At 43.7% G+C, this 13,607-nt stretch overlaps 1 protein-coding gene across 3 annotated transcripts in view; it reads left to right on the plus strand.

Moving 5' to 3' along the window:
- Positions 1-444: 444 nt before the first annotated feature.
- SMG1 (SMG1 nonsense mediated mRNA decay associated PI3K related kinase) overlaps positions 445-13,607 on the plus strand; it is a 66,924-nt gene continuing 53,761 nt past the window's right edge. Inside the window, exons 1-3 of one of the 3 annotated variants that reach the window (XM_075767872.1) lie at positions 445-757; positions 9,908-10,071; positions 13,358-13,513. In XM_075767872.1, the coding sequence (XP_075623987.1) occupies positions 669-757; positions 9,908-10,071; positions 13,358-13,513 (409 nt within the window). In that variant the 5' untranslated portion in view covers positions 445-668. Of the gene's footprint in view, positions 758-1,036; positions 1,129-9,907; positions 10,072-13,357; positions 13,514-13,607 lie in introns of those variants that run through there. The other 2 variants (XM_075767875.1, XM_075767874.1) reach the window with 2 other exon arrangements.

Consider the following 13,607-nt stretch of genomic DNA (forward strand, 5'->3'; position numbering starts at 1 on the left):
TGGCTGCCCCCGCGTCCCCTCATGTCCCCGGGACCTCGGTCCCCTCGGGGTGCAGGGCCGCCAGGTCCCCTCAGGGCCCGGGATCCCCCAGCTCCCTTCACGCTGCTCAGGCTGGGCTTCCCCGGCTGCCCGCCATGCCCAAGGGCCCCGGGCTCCCCTCGCAGCCGAGCGGCAGGACCCTGGCGGCTGTCACCGACCCTGACGGCCCCGGGCCTCAGGCTCTCCTCAGCCCCCGGCAGGATGCGATCCCCCCGCTCCTCTCACGCCCCGGGGCGGGGGCCATGGCCGCCCGCTCCCCCACGCCCACTCGCGGGGCAGACCGCCACCCCAGGCCCCACGGGGACACCCCACCCCAACCCCCCCCCCTCCGCAGGTGGGGAAGCCCGGCCGCGGCAGCCGAGGGCGGAGCGCCCCCGCCCTCCCAGCGTGCCCCGCGGAGGGGGCGGGCGGCCCATGTCCGCCATCCCGGCATGCCGCGCGGCCGGGCAGCAGCCGGAGCAGTCGCGGCGGCCGCGTCCCCTCCCTCCGGTGTGAGACAGCAGCCGCCCGCCGAGCGCGAGTGAGGAGCCGCCGCCCGCGCCTCTTCCCCCCCCCCCCCCCCCGCTTCCTGCTCCTCCGCCCCTGTCCCGCGCCGCTGCCCGGCCGGCCATGCCGTCTCGGGCAAGGTAATGAGCCGCAGAGCCCCGGGGTCTCGGCTGAGCGGCACCGGCAGCAGGCAGCACTACCACCCGCGGGGCTGGAATGACTGGCAACCCAGGTGGGCAGGGCTGGGGCAGGGGGCGCGGCCTGGCCGCCCGCGGGGCTCGGGGGCCGGGGCAGCGGGGCGCTGAGGCTGGCGGCTCGGCCCGGCCCCGCCGCCGGGCCTGGGGGAGCTGGGGAGGCGGGCGGGCGGCGCGGGCCGCGGCGGCTCGGAGCGGCGGCCGAGCCACTTCCTGGCAGTTGGGCCTAGGGGCGGGCGGGAGGCAGCCGCCGGGCCTAGCGCGGGGCGGGCGGCGGCGGGCCGGCCGCCGGGCCTAGGCGGCGGGGAAGGTGCCGGCCGCGGCCGTGCCCTGCCGGGAGCCGGGCAGGGACGCGCAGGGGATTTCCGGATCCGTGCCTGCCGGCGGCTGGAGCCGGGACGGGGGACAGGTCTGTCACCGCGCGGGGCTCGGGGGGACCCGGGTCTGGGCTCTGAGCCGGCGGGTGAGAGCGCTCCTTCCTCCCCCCGCCCGCCTCTCCGGGTGTCCCCTGCTCCTCTCGGGGTTGCCGGTGGGGTGTCTGGCCGCTACCCGGTGCGTGGCCGCAGGCCGCGGCGTCCCTCGCCCGCGCCTGGCCCGGGGGGACCCTCCTCGGGGGAGCTGCAGCCGTGAGGTGCCTGCGCTGGGTGGGCTTGGTTCCTGCGTGCCTTCAGGCTGGTTTTCAGGCGGTAATCGGGGAAGAACAGAGGCTGCAGGTGTGCTCGTGGGCTTCTGAGGGTTAACAAAATACTACAGGGTTATTATTATTATTGTTGGGTTTTATCTGGGGAAAGTAGTTGGGCTGTAAGTAGGCTGGGGTGAGAGCTCACGCAGTGCGTTGCGTTTTAAGGTGTGTTTCTGCCTGGTACTTTGCTACTTAGTAAGTGAAATTCCAAGTCTGCTGACTTCTTCAGTCAAGCATAGACAGTGTATTTCAGGTCTTGATTACTTCTGATATGTCTGATGCCAATGTATTTGCTGTACCGCTCAGCTTTGCTATTTTAAGAGTCAAAATTGTCATGTAGAACTTGTAAATAAATTCAGTGTTTGTTTTTTGGTGGTTTTTTTTTTTTACTGTGGAAAACTTGGGGCTTTTTTAGTGTTTTTGAAAGTTTAACATAGTATGGGATCCTACTTTTAAACTTTCCAGCAAAGAACAGAGTGGCACGTGCTTGGGAATGTATTTACAGATGACAGTCCCAGTCGCATGCGATTTGGACCAGGAAAATTGGGTGGATGTGAAGGTAGATCTTACGAAACGCAGATGTAACTGTGGATTTACTGTGAAGGAGGCTTTCCTTTTGCTTCAGCAGCTAGCAGTGCAGCCTGCAGGGCTAACGCTAGAGGCTATTCAGTTGTTCACAGTGTGTGTGGCATGGTTATTTAAGTTCTAGTTCCTTCTGTATTAACTTCTTGGTCAACTAACTTACTATTTTTTCTCCACTTAAAAACTGGCAAACCTCATTGGTGATGTCGTCTTATAGCATCTAGATTTTCTTGGCTGGGGGATTAAGAAGTCTGGTCGCTCTCTTACTCCTTAACTGTTACCTTGCTTCAGATTTCTGGGCTGTAGCCTGGAATTCTGGACCCTAACTCTTCACCTTCCCACCTGGAAGAAATTGGATGTATATCTTGTGTCTTTGCAGTGCATGGCTTCTATAAATGCTTTCTGGTTGGATATATTAATTTGTCACAAGTTCTATCTTTTAGCCTAAAAAATAAGTCTTAGAGGGGCCAGGAAGCTGCCTTTTCCCAGTGTAGGTTCAGTTGGGTGGAAAGGAAGAGTGTAGCTGCAGAAATGCTTTGCCTGGTGCGAAGGCTGGTTTAAGAAGTTAGGCTGTTCCCTCTGTGTCTGGCTGGTGTGTTCCCCACACTGTAGTTTGGTGCCTCCTTGGCTCTCAAGTAGAGCTGCTGTAAATGGGGCTGCTAAAATAGTTATCCCCAAAGCCACAGCAGAAACAAAAATCTGACAGCACTGCAGCACCTGTGGCAGGCTAGGGGAGCTTCATAGCATGGGTAGGGCCTAGTTCTGTTTCCATCACAGAGTGTGATTAGAGCTCCTGCTTAGAAATAGGTAACACCTCTTCACCGATCCTGTCACTTGTAAGAATTTAACTTTATCCTTTAAATATTTTTTTTAATCTGGTGAGAGAGCTCAGGAATCAGAAATATTCAAGCAGTCCCAAACACAGAGCACACTTTTCTCTATATGTGATGCTCAAGGTTTTTTTAAATTTCAGAAAGATAGCTTTGGCGATATGGAACCCGTGAGTCTACAGTAAGAGCTTAAAGAATGAAGCAGAGATTAAATTGGTCTTTGTTGTTTTGGCATTAACTAATTTGTAAAAGTGATTCACGTGCATGATTGAAAGGAGATCTGTTATATAAAACTCCAATGAGTGTTTCTTTTTCGTTGATTGCTTTGAATGTTTGCTCTCGGACAAACCCTGCAACACAAAATAGACCTACGTATTCATTCCTTCCTCTTTCTTTTCTGTTGACTGCTAGTTTTGTTTAGCGTAAGTGATGTTGCTGGTAAATGCTTTCTTGCAGGGCCTGGAAGAGGGAGTGCACGTGGCCGAAGTAATGAAAACGCCAGTGACAGTAGTTGCTTCAAGTTCCTAAGGGGAGGAAAAAAGGAGCTGCTAATGCACGGATGTATTATCAGATGGATTGTGTTTTCAAACGCGGACTTTTGCCTGTGTAAAAATGACTAGATCGATGCTCGTTACTAGGTCCAGATTCCTCTCAATTTTTAGTAATGTTAATCAGCATTGTGACTTGGGGTGAAAACAGTGTGAAACTGAAAGTTGAAGCTTGCATCCTTCTCTAAGGGAGTGTAGTTTTTAATTAGAATTTGCTTTTTTTTTTTTGTTTCTGCATGAATGCAGTCACATCTGTCAGATGCACGTGGACTGGTTTTCCTACAGTGTGTGTATTGATAGAGCTGTGTATTACAGAGGGAGAAGTTGTCCTGATATATATGGGCATGTTAGTGTGTGCACTGAGGTGTACCAGGCTCTAAATTAATAGCAACACAAAACTTTAGGTAAATGTTGTGTGTATGTGTCAGAGAATAGTGAGGTTTTTTTGAGAAGGCTTGATAAGATCTTGTTCCCCCTTCTTCTAATCTTTATAGCTTTCTAGACCTTTACTTCTTTTTTCTTTCCCTTCTGTTTCACATATCTCACTGTGTTTTCCCTGATATGACTTCTGTGGGGAAAAAAATTAAATCACGTCAGTGCGCAGGTCTTGCGTGTGAGCGGTGTTAATTCGATAGAGTACTAAAGGCTAATTATATACTGAAACAAGCAGTCCTTGCCTTTGATAGGAAGTATTCTGAGTGGCAAAGCAAGTTTCATGTGCTTATGGTGGTACTAGGCAGGAATGTGAGACCAGGGTAGCAAGTGCAGGGTGTACTTTCTTATTCTTAGGCAAAATTGGGAAAAGGAAGATAAGATTTTAATTAACAGGACATCTCTGTCTCTCCTATCATTAGTGTAGGTTAGCAGGGAGTATATAGAAAGGTGAAAAAGAAAAGATTTCACATCTGAGAAAAGTTCCAGAAGTCCTGAAATTTGTTCTTGAAAATGAAGTGTGTTCTTCTCGTGCAGTGTAAGTCAGAGTTACGAATTACTAACTTTTGTTAGCACCGTGCCTGCCACGCCAAGTTACCACCTAGGTCCCCGTGGGCCTAGACGCAATGAGACAAGACAGTAAAATATAACTGTCCTTCCAGGTAGCTTATAACAGGAGAGCAGTATTGGCTAGTGCTTAATAATTGAGCACAAGTACCCTGTGCTTAATTAAAGACAGAATGGGAGGTATTGGCGGGGAGCACAGAAACTCATCAGGGCAAATGGGCTGAGAAAGTGATGGTTAGAGCAGTGCTTTTTGAGGCATGTCTTTTACGAAAGGCAAATACTAGTTGTTGTGGGTATTATCTGTTCATAATGCTGGATTAACACACTGAGTGACAAGCAGGGTGATAGTAGTGGGTGCTGTGTATTAGGAAGGTTGAGACAGACTCTGTTTCATCTCCGTTTGCGTGTACACAGGAAACGCGTGTTACAAATAGGCTGAAGTCTTCATTTGGACAGGTAGCTGAGAGACCTGAAAGTTGGCAACATAGAGCTGTTTGAGGATGTTGCTGAAATTACCTGAGAACGGATGTAGAGTCATGTGGGATGAAAGTTGGTAAGGTTTCTCCATCTCTTCAGGGATAGTGGAGAGAGAGGAGAGTGCAAAGAGTGAGATAGATATGTACGCGTGGGGGAGAGAGGAAAATAGTCTGCAATGTTGGCGGCAGCTTAAAGGATGTGATGCAGTACCAGCTGTGAAGAGGTCAGTGGAAATCTTGGGAACAGACGTGGTGGACTGCGTGTGGGAGATGCCGAACAGGAACGGGTTCGGTTCTGAACTGGCAACAAGTAATTCTTGATCTCCTTTCACATCTGAGTGCAGTGAATATGTTGATAAGGTTGGGAAAAGATCAAAGAGCTTTTTTGGTAAAATGGGGGAGCCTAAGCTTGTAATGTGAAAGCCTTTGTTTTTAATGTGAAGACAGAGGAGAATGAGATGTGAGAAAGATGAAAGAAGATGAAAGTGTGTCAGTGGGAAGCAAAAGGAACTTGGAGAGCAGACAGTATGGCTATTCTTGTATGGAAGACTAGGTCGGACCAGTGATTGAGCTAGCATAATATCCTGTATCAGAAGATGCCTATGGAAAAATAAGAACAGGATGCATATATGTGATACTTTTCCCTGACATTCCCTCCTAATGCCCATCGCAGGACAGAAGGAAATCAGTCAGCTACTGATTGAGAATCAAGAGGCGATTTGAAAAGCTACTGTGACTGCAGGTAGTTGTCCAGCAGTGGAGATGGCAGAATTGCAGTAGGAAAATAGTGAATTAGTTACTTCACTAGTAGAAAACAGCCACTTACACTCTCGTCGTGTTCTCTCTACACAGGAGTGAATACAAAAGTAGGCTTTGGGCTGGGCTCAGCCAGGCTTGGGCTTGGCAAGCTGGACCAAGTGATGATAAGACAGCATGGCAAAAGAAGGCTGTCATGGTGGGAAGCTGTTAATTTGAGTGGATACAGTGACTCTAAGCTTTAAATGTTTTATTGATAAAGATTTGAAGTAATGAAGAATTCATCTGCATTATAGCAAATAAACTTGGCAAATAGAGCAAGTAAGCAAGTAAAATTAACTGACTTGAACAGTAATACCCTCATACAGTAGAGTTGTCTCAGAATAAATCATCCATGTAGATCCTGTACTTGGAAGTAAAATCAAATAGAATAATTAAGTGATTTTTGTCTCAAAATAATGTCTATATGGCAGAGTTGTTCTGAAAGAGCTACAGATAATGACTAGTGTACACCAGATTGCTTGTTACGAGTCTCTTGGACAAAAATTCTTAGGGCTTCCATAGAACTAAAGAAACAATATGTTTTAGATTGATCTATTTTTCTTTTTTCTAGATAAAGATTTTTTTTTTTAAAGCCAGTTGTTCTCAGCCATGCTTTCTTCAGTCGTACAAATTGACTAGTCAAATCACGCTGATACTTTTGATGGAATGAGATACGCACTTATTTTTGGAAAAGTCTTAACTTTCCTTTTGTATGTCCCTGGGGAAAAAATTAAGTAGGGTTTTTTTTTAGGGAGAACTGTGGCCATTTCTGCTTGCTTAGGTGGGTGAACAATTTTTTCTGATGGATAAAGGCAGGTTAAAAATCACCCTGCAGAAAACTGAATGCAATCTCTTCTGTGTAAATGATATTGCTAAAACAGTGTATGCAGGACACTGGTGCTGGTGGTAATCGGGCAGTCTTCCACCCAGAACCAGGCGCAGATGAGAACAGACACGTGAGCTCCCGAAGTACTCTGTGTAGTCTCCGTCAGTGAGCTTTTCAGGTGGAAATAAAACAGAGTAGCGGCTCACAAAGTGGCAAATACGCTTTTGAAGCTGCAGCATAAGGTAATCACAGTCACGTTCATCCTTGCCGTTTCCCATTCCAGCTGTGTCTAACATCACATTTGTATTTGTACTTCTGCTTATCTGTTGCAAACATTGTACGTTGTGATTTTATTAGTATACAATGTTTGTTCAGGTCTGTGACAATGTCAATGTATGTAACTGCTAAATTTGTTGATACATAGACTTGTTCTGAAAGATGACGCTAAGCGTTAGGTCTGTCACGTAACCTACCATCTGCTTGGCACAATGTAGTTGAAGTGGACAAGTGCCCTCCTGAAGCGCAGGCATGAGTTGAGGTGGCCACGAGTACAGTTCTTCCCATCGCCTGGTGGCATGGCTGGGGGGGGTGGAAAAAGTAGTTATTTGTCGGAGTTTGGTAAGTACCTGTCCACGACGTGGCTGCTCTTGGAGTTCTAAGTGGTTCTCTTTCAAAATCATGAATGTGTTACTGGCATGAAAAATTTAATTTGAAAATTAAATGTCTCTTCCAGTGTGCGCAGACCATGTTTCACTGTGAGTTTGCACAGCAATGTCCTGTGTCACCCAGGTGTCTGGGCTCCTCGGTCAGGGAGTGCAGGTGACAGGTACGGAGGTTGTGTCCCCAGGTCTCAATGAGCCCACGCCACAAACTCCCAGAGTGCTGATGCAGGAGCCTACGGTGCAGTTCTCAAATTCACTTCTCTGTTGAGAAATCATGTGTGTCACTGGACAGCTAGACATGCACGGGCCCCTGAGATGATGGCTCTGCTTCTGGTGTGCTACTGTCAGTTCAGAATCCTCCTTCAAAGCAGCAGGGACCATAGCAGCCAGTTGGGTCACAGAACCTAGTTCTTTGGAAACGGGATCTTTCTATGAAGTGGGGTTTTTTTTCTGTGCCTCATAAAGGAAGGGCAGAAACTGCTGGATATCTAATCTACACATTTACTGTACTGGGAGCAGTGTTTTCAGTGGGAGCTATTGTCTCTTAAATTGATATACAGGAGAGGAATTATATATTTTTAATAAAATTGTGTCCACCTTTTAGTTGGGTGATTAAGTGTGGACAGGTTAGCTTGCAGAAAGCCGTCCCCAAAGGCAGAACGAAGCGAGTGTGTGGTTCTTCCCAGGGAAACAATAGGCTTATGTATTGTACAACAATGGGAAATTTTACAAAACGTTCAAAGACTGTGCTGCGGGAAGGGAGGTTGGCTGAGAACACGCGTAGCCCTTCAGTTGATTGGGATACGCAGAACAATCTTCAAAATTGTACATTTAATCAGCTTGCCTTCAGACTTAAGTATTTCAGACTTAACGCTTGACAATTGGAGATGATACAAACTACAGCACGTGCCTTAAAAAAAGCAATGCTCTTTGGGGACGTACATTATTAAGAACCCGTCAGTACTTAAATTTACCAATTGAAAATTTGTCAGTCTGTTTCATTGACGGGCTAAAATAATTTGAATCCTCTGTAATAAACTCTGCTGTTCCTGAACGTGAGCTGGAAGTCTCCTGAGGTTTTAGGGCAGGGAGAAAACCTGGGGGCTCTGTAGCTGGCTGGAAAACTTACACGTGGTGTAGGCACACTTAAAGTTCATACCATTTGAAGGTACAGCACAGAACTTCGTTGCTGTTCAGCATAACTAGATGAATGATGAAGGTCCGACTGTATAAGTATTCCTACAGTCCTTATTTGTCATGAGCAAAGGCTTCTACTAAGGCTTTGCCTCTTGGTAGCATATCCTGTTTTATACAATAGTCCAAGCGAGCGCTCAGCAAAGCAGTAGGTGTGATGCCACAGTGAATACACAATTTCCTTCTTTTGAACCCTGTTCCAAACTGGTAGTATGTGGTCTTTTAATGTTCTCGAGAGATCAAAATATGGGGGAGCGGGTTGCAAATATCAACCCTCATGGTATTACTCTTCCAGGACGAGATGTATTTGAAAGTCACAAGCCTTCTGGCCAGCTTAAGTAACAATTGCTTTTCACAAATTTTAGTTGTGTTTTTCCCTTTTCGTGTTGAGATGTATTTATCTCCTTTTCCCTGAATTTGTCTACTGGTTCTAATCACAATGTTCTCTTGAAAAGTAAAAATGAAAGATTTTTTCCCAAGAATATGTGGTGTATGTCCTTACACAAACTGTGGTTAATTTACAGGCGTGAAAAGGAATGATCTGTCCTTCTTTTTGTTAAATAATCAAGTGAACTACCCAAAGCTTAAAATAAAAATAGTAGATCTTTAGGGTATCTTATGAAAAGTCCTCTGTAAATAGTTTGAATAAGGTGATTCCAAATATACTTGAGTTGAACAAAATTCTGCTGATTTTTGTTTTGGATGGATATTGTTTTACTGGTTTTAATGTAAAAACCTTCAGTAATTGCTTATAAGAATGCATTCGAAGTGATTGGTTGAATTTAGGTGGGGAAGTTTAATGAGCACAAGTTTAGTATATTAAAGTTACTGTAAATATGTATACATGATATCACTTAGTATGTCCAGTGAGAAGAGTTGGTTTCATAATTTTCACCTTTTTCCTTAAAAGTTTATTCTGGACTATAAATCAGTTTTCAGATATGAGAGTGGTTTAAACTTAATGCAGATTTTTTTAACTCGCTTTTTGTCTGCAAACATTTACTCTAAATGATAACAACTCTTAATTTACATTCCAGATTTTTCCACAGTAAAGTGTGTTTGCTTGTTTTGTAATTTTTGCTTTGCAAAAACTTCCTGTGTGATCCCTATATTGATTATCAGCTATACGCTAGTAACACCTCTGTCTAATAAGTGGTTTGACGTTGCTCAGTAAGGCCTATGGCACATAATGTAAATGTTCACGTGTGGGTTAGTAATGACTTTCACAAATGGTAGAGACAAAATTGCCTAGCTGTGGTATAGCCTATACCTAGTTGTAGTTTATTTTTCACTTCTGGGAAGTAATTTTTCCTTATATAGGCATACATCCGAAAAGACACTTGAGAATGTCCTGAGAAAAGGCACTGGCGCACTACAATGCGTTTCCTTTGCATGTTGCTGTAATAATTAGTCAACTCTAATCCCAATGTGAATTTGAGGTCACTTTTTAAGAAGCAGGTTAGATGTACAACTTTTTTTGACACAGGAAAATACATTTGGGATTGTCATTTAAATATGTTGCATTTATAAGTGAATGTGAATCCCGCTCCTGTTATACCCCTACATAAAAAAATTATTTTTCTCTTTATAGAACTGACAGTGCATCAGCTGACCAGGACAATTTAAAATACTCTTCATCCAGAGATCGGGGCAGTTCTGCCTCCTATGGATTACAACCCTCAAATTCAGCTGTGGTGTCTCGACAAAGACACGATGATATCAGAGTCCACACTGACATACAGAATGAAGAAAAAGGTATACAGATTGTTCTTTCATGTGTAAATTGTGAGGGGACATTCAGAGAAAGGGAGTAAACTTGAAATGGTAGAGAATTTTAAATTTTTTTTAAAGGCAGTGAACTGTTATAACTCATTGCCACAGTGTCACTGTGTTGAGAGATTTATCAGGAATCAAAGAAATGTTGTGGTTGATATGAATAGTGAGAAAAATATGCAGTTGCCTTAGGAGAAGAATGTAAGACTCAATGCGTTAACAGAATAAGCACTTTTTCCTAAAGAATAGTATTCTGGATGTGTCTGGTCTGCAAGTTGTAATTTCTTCCTGAATACTGTGTGGTGCTTCCAGTATTGAAAATGGGCTGCCTGATTAAATGGGCTACTAATCTGGTATCTTGCCTATTGGAGCTTTATTGCAGCTTTACTGCAGCAAACCGGAATCTTTCTTTGGGAATCAAATCTGTATTTTGTCATTAATGGGAATTTCTACTTCTATGTGCCTCGATCAGACTTCATATAAATCACATGATGTATGGTTAATACAATTTTTTCCTGGTTTTTTTTGTGTGTGGGTTTTTGTTTTTTAGAATGGAAATACGTTCTCTAGAAAATAACTAAAAATTCAGAATCATACAGATTTTTTTTGTAAAGATGAAAAAGATATTCTGATTTTTTTTTAATTGCCTAATACAGGTATCAAATAGGAGGATTTTTTACTTGCAGAGTCACTATTTGACTATATAAATCTTCTTCAGGCAGGCCAGACTCAAAAAAATCTCACAGGAATATTAGTGTGGGAGTTTTTGTTCAGGATCCTAAAAAACATTCACACTCCCCCTACTTCTCTGCCCTGTAACTATCTGTGAAGATTTGCTACATCTTAGGGGAAGTTACAGCTGGGTGCGCTTGTGCAAATTTATTTTTTAAAAAGTAGTAGGCACTGTTAGTGGGAGGCAGGAGCATGGTATTTGTTTATCTGCATACCTTGAGAACTGTAAGATTTGGTTACCTTTAATAGAGAAACTGCTTAGAAAGTGAGTCTTTCTGCCAGTTTCGCACAGACTGGCATGGTAGGTTATTCTTATACTTTGAAGTGTGCTAGTATTTAAAGAATGTACTGGCAGTGTAGTGAAATAGTAAGTTTTGGATAAATTCAGTATTGAAGTTGCTGGGAAAGTGCCATTTGAAAAGAAAAATGCACCTATCTTTGCCTCAAGTGCTGTGTCTTACAGGGCATGTCTCTGCTAGCACAGCGCTGTAACTATCCTACCGTGTTCAGGAGTGACTTGAAAAGAGACAAGGAGGATATTCTGTACTGTAAAACCAAATTCCAAATATCTCTAGTGCATTTTTATTTTTGGAGACATTTGTAAGCTTACAGATGCAGAGTGGTTTCTTTGTTTACTAAGATATTTCAATTAATCTGTTGGAGTCTACCAGCGTGGAATATTCATTTTAAGAACTGCTTCCACCCCCCTCATCTCTCTTTCACACATGCACACACACACCAGGGGATAACTGAAGAGAGTCATAATGCGATATTTACAGCCTTATTGCTGAAAAAACTGATTTCCCTGCTGTTTTTTAATTACTGTAAATGACAATTTGTTTCATATTGTTACCAAAGTTGTACCATCTGTGTGTCAAGTGGGAGAATATAGGTTTGTGTTTAATTCATTTAAGATAATGTCAAATATTCTGTGGCAACTACTACATGTCTTTGCAGACAACCAAAAAAGCCGGGATATTTTGTGTGCTGGAGGGAAAGTATGCAATAACAAAGAATTCCAGTAGTATATGGTAGTATGTCTGTTCTTGGTAGTTGATGTTTGTGGTCTGAATGCATGATTATCTGACTTCTTCAGTTAAACTGCATTCTTTGTTGCTTTGAATTTTAGTGATACACTTCTGTTTAGTCATTAATATAATTATTACTCTTGGAAGTAATTTCCTTCATGTGACAGTGTTGGTTTGCTGTGACAAAATAATGTTAAGGTTGCATATATGCTAGTTTATGTTTAAAAATTGAGTTTAATGTTGTAAATCCAAATATACACAAATTATGTTTACTGTAATTGTAATTAACTAATTACAGCTGAGACTTTGCACAGGATTTTCTGTAATGGTAGGGTAGTCCCATGCATATAGAAATACACAAACTTCTACTGCTAGTTCACAGTTGCTTTTTATCAAAAGCTTTGCCTTCAAGATGACATTCTTCACATCTACTAAGGTCCAGATTCACCTTGAGCTTATTTTTTTACCCATCCCGTAGTCTCGGTAGGCTGCCTCTTGTTAGGGAGAGCCACGTCTCCCTTTCCCCAGGCTTTCTTTTATACACTAATGCAGGTGGAATTGTGGAAATACCTTTTCTGCAAGAAGTCTTGCATATCTTTTGTTCTTCTGGGTTTAATTTTATTAGTTGATTCTTCCCCATCTTGGGCAGGGAAGGTGCTTTAGAAAGCTGCCTGCCCAGCTGCCTCGACAGTGAGCTCTGATATACTGAGTGAAGTATTGGGCAGGCGCAGGGGTACTTTCACTTCTTCACGGTATGGAGAGGAAGAACCTGCCCCTGAAAGCGGTGTGGCAAACTGGAAAAATCTTTGGTTTCAACATTTGTGTGTGCAAGTTCTTGTGGATCTAGGAGTAAAAATAATCCAATTACTCAAACCTACACTCTTATTTTTGTTGCATATTGTTACCAAAGAATTACCGTGTGTATCTCAAGTGGGAGAATGTAGGATTGAGTTTAATTTAAAATAATGTCAGTATTGGTGTGTGAAAATATTGACTATTGTATGTTTAGGGAGAGTTGTTCAATCTGTATATATAAATAATCTGTGGCTTTTAAAAGCTTTCTCTATTTCTTTGGCCATTTTACTGAGCCTGTGTGGTGGATTTATAACTAAAACAGAGTGGAAATTGGATGTGTGTAATCAAGGAGCAAGCAAGGGAATCTATCTAGCCACGTGTACTAGCAGTTTGACAGGAAGGGCCTGGCAAAATATGGGGTCAAAAGTAATAGTAGGAAAATCCCAAATGCAACAAAATCGATGTTAAACTTGATTGTAGTAGAGATTTTTTCATATGCTTCAAAAAGACTGATTAGATTCTGAATACGTGACCTGGAAACTTACAGGGCATAACAGAACACTTTTGCATGTGAAAGTGAAAAAGGAAGCTAAAGAAGGTGGTAGAGGATAGGGCTGCTAATTTCCATATGAATTGAGTAACTCATAACATACTACCCTACTAAAATATATGGTCTGATAGCCTGTTTTAATCTCATGTTGGTTTTTCCACAGGTGGCTACAGTGTCAATGGAGGATCTGGGGAAAATACTTATGGTCGGAAGTCGTTGGGGCAAGAGCTGAGAGTTAACAATGTGACCAATCCTGATTTTACCAGTGTTCCGCATGGGAATCGTGCTTTAGCCACAAAAGACATGAGGAAATCACAGGGTAAGGATACCACGGATTTCCAGTAAAAGAGGATATCTTTTGGTAACCTCTCCTGTGGTCAGATATGAAAAGAATTTCACTACAATTACATGAT

The sequence above is a fragment of the Balearica regulorum genome, chromosome 15 (genome assembly GCF_011004875.1).
Source record: "Balearica regulorum gibbericeps isolate bBalReg1 chromosome 15, bBalReg1.pri, whole genome shotgun sequence".
Classification (NCBI taxonomy): Eukaryota; Metazoa; Chordata; class Aves; order Gruiformes; family Gruidae; genus Balearica; species Balearica regulorum.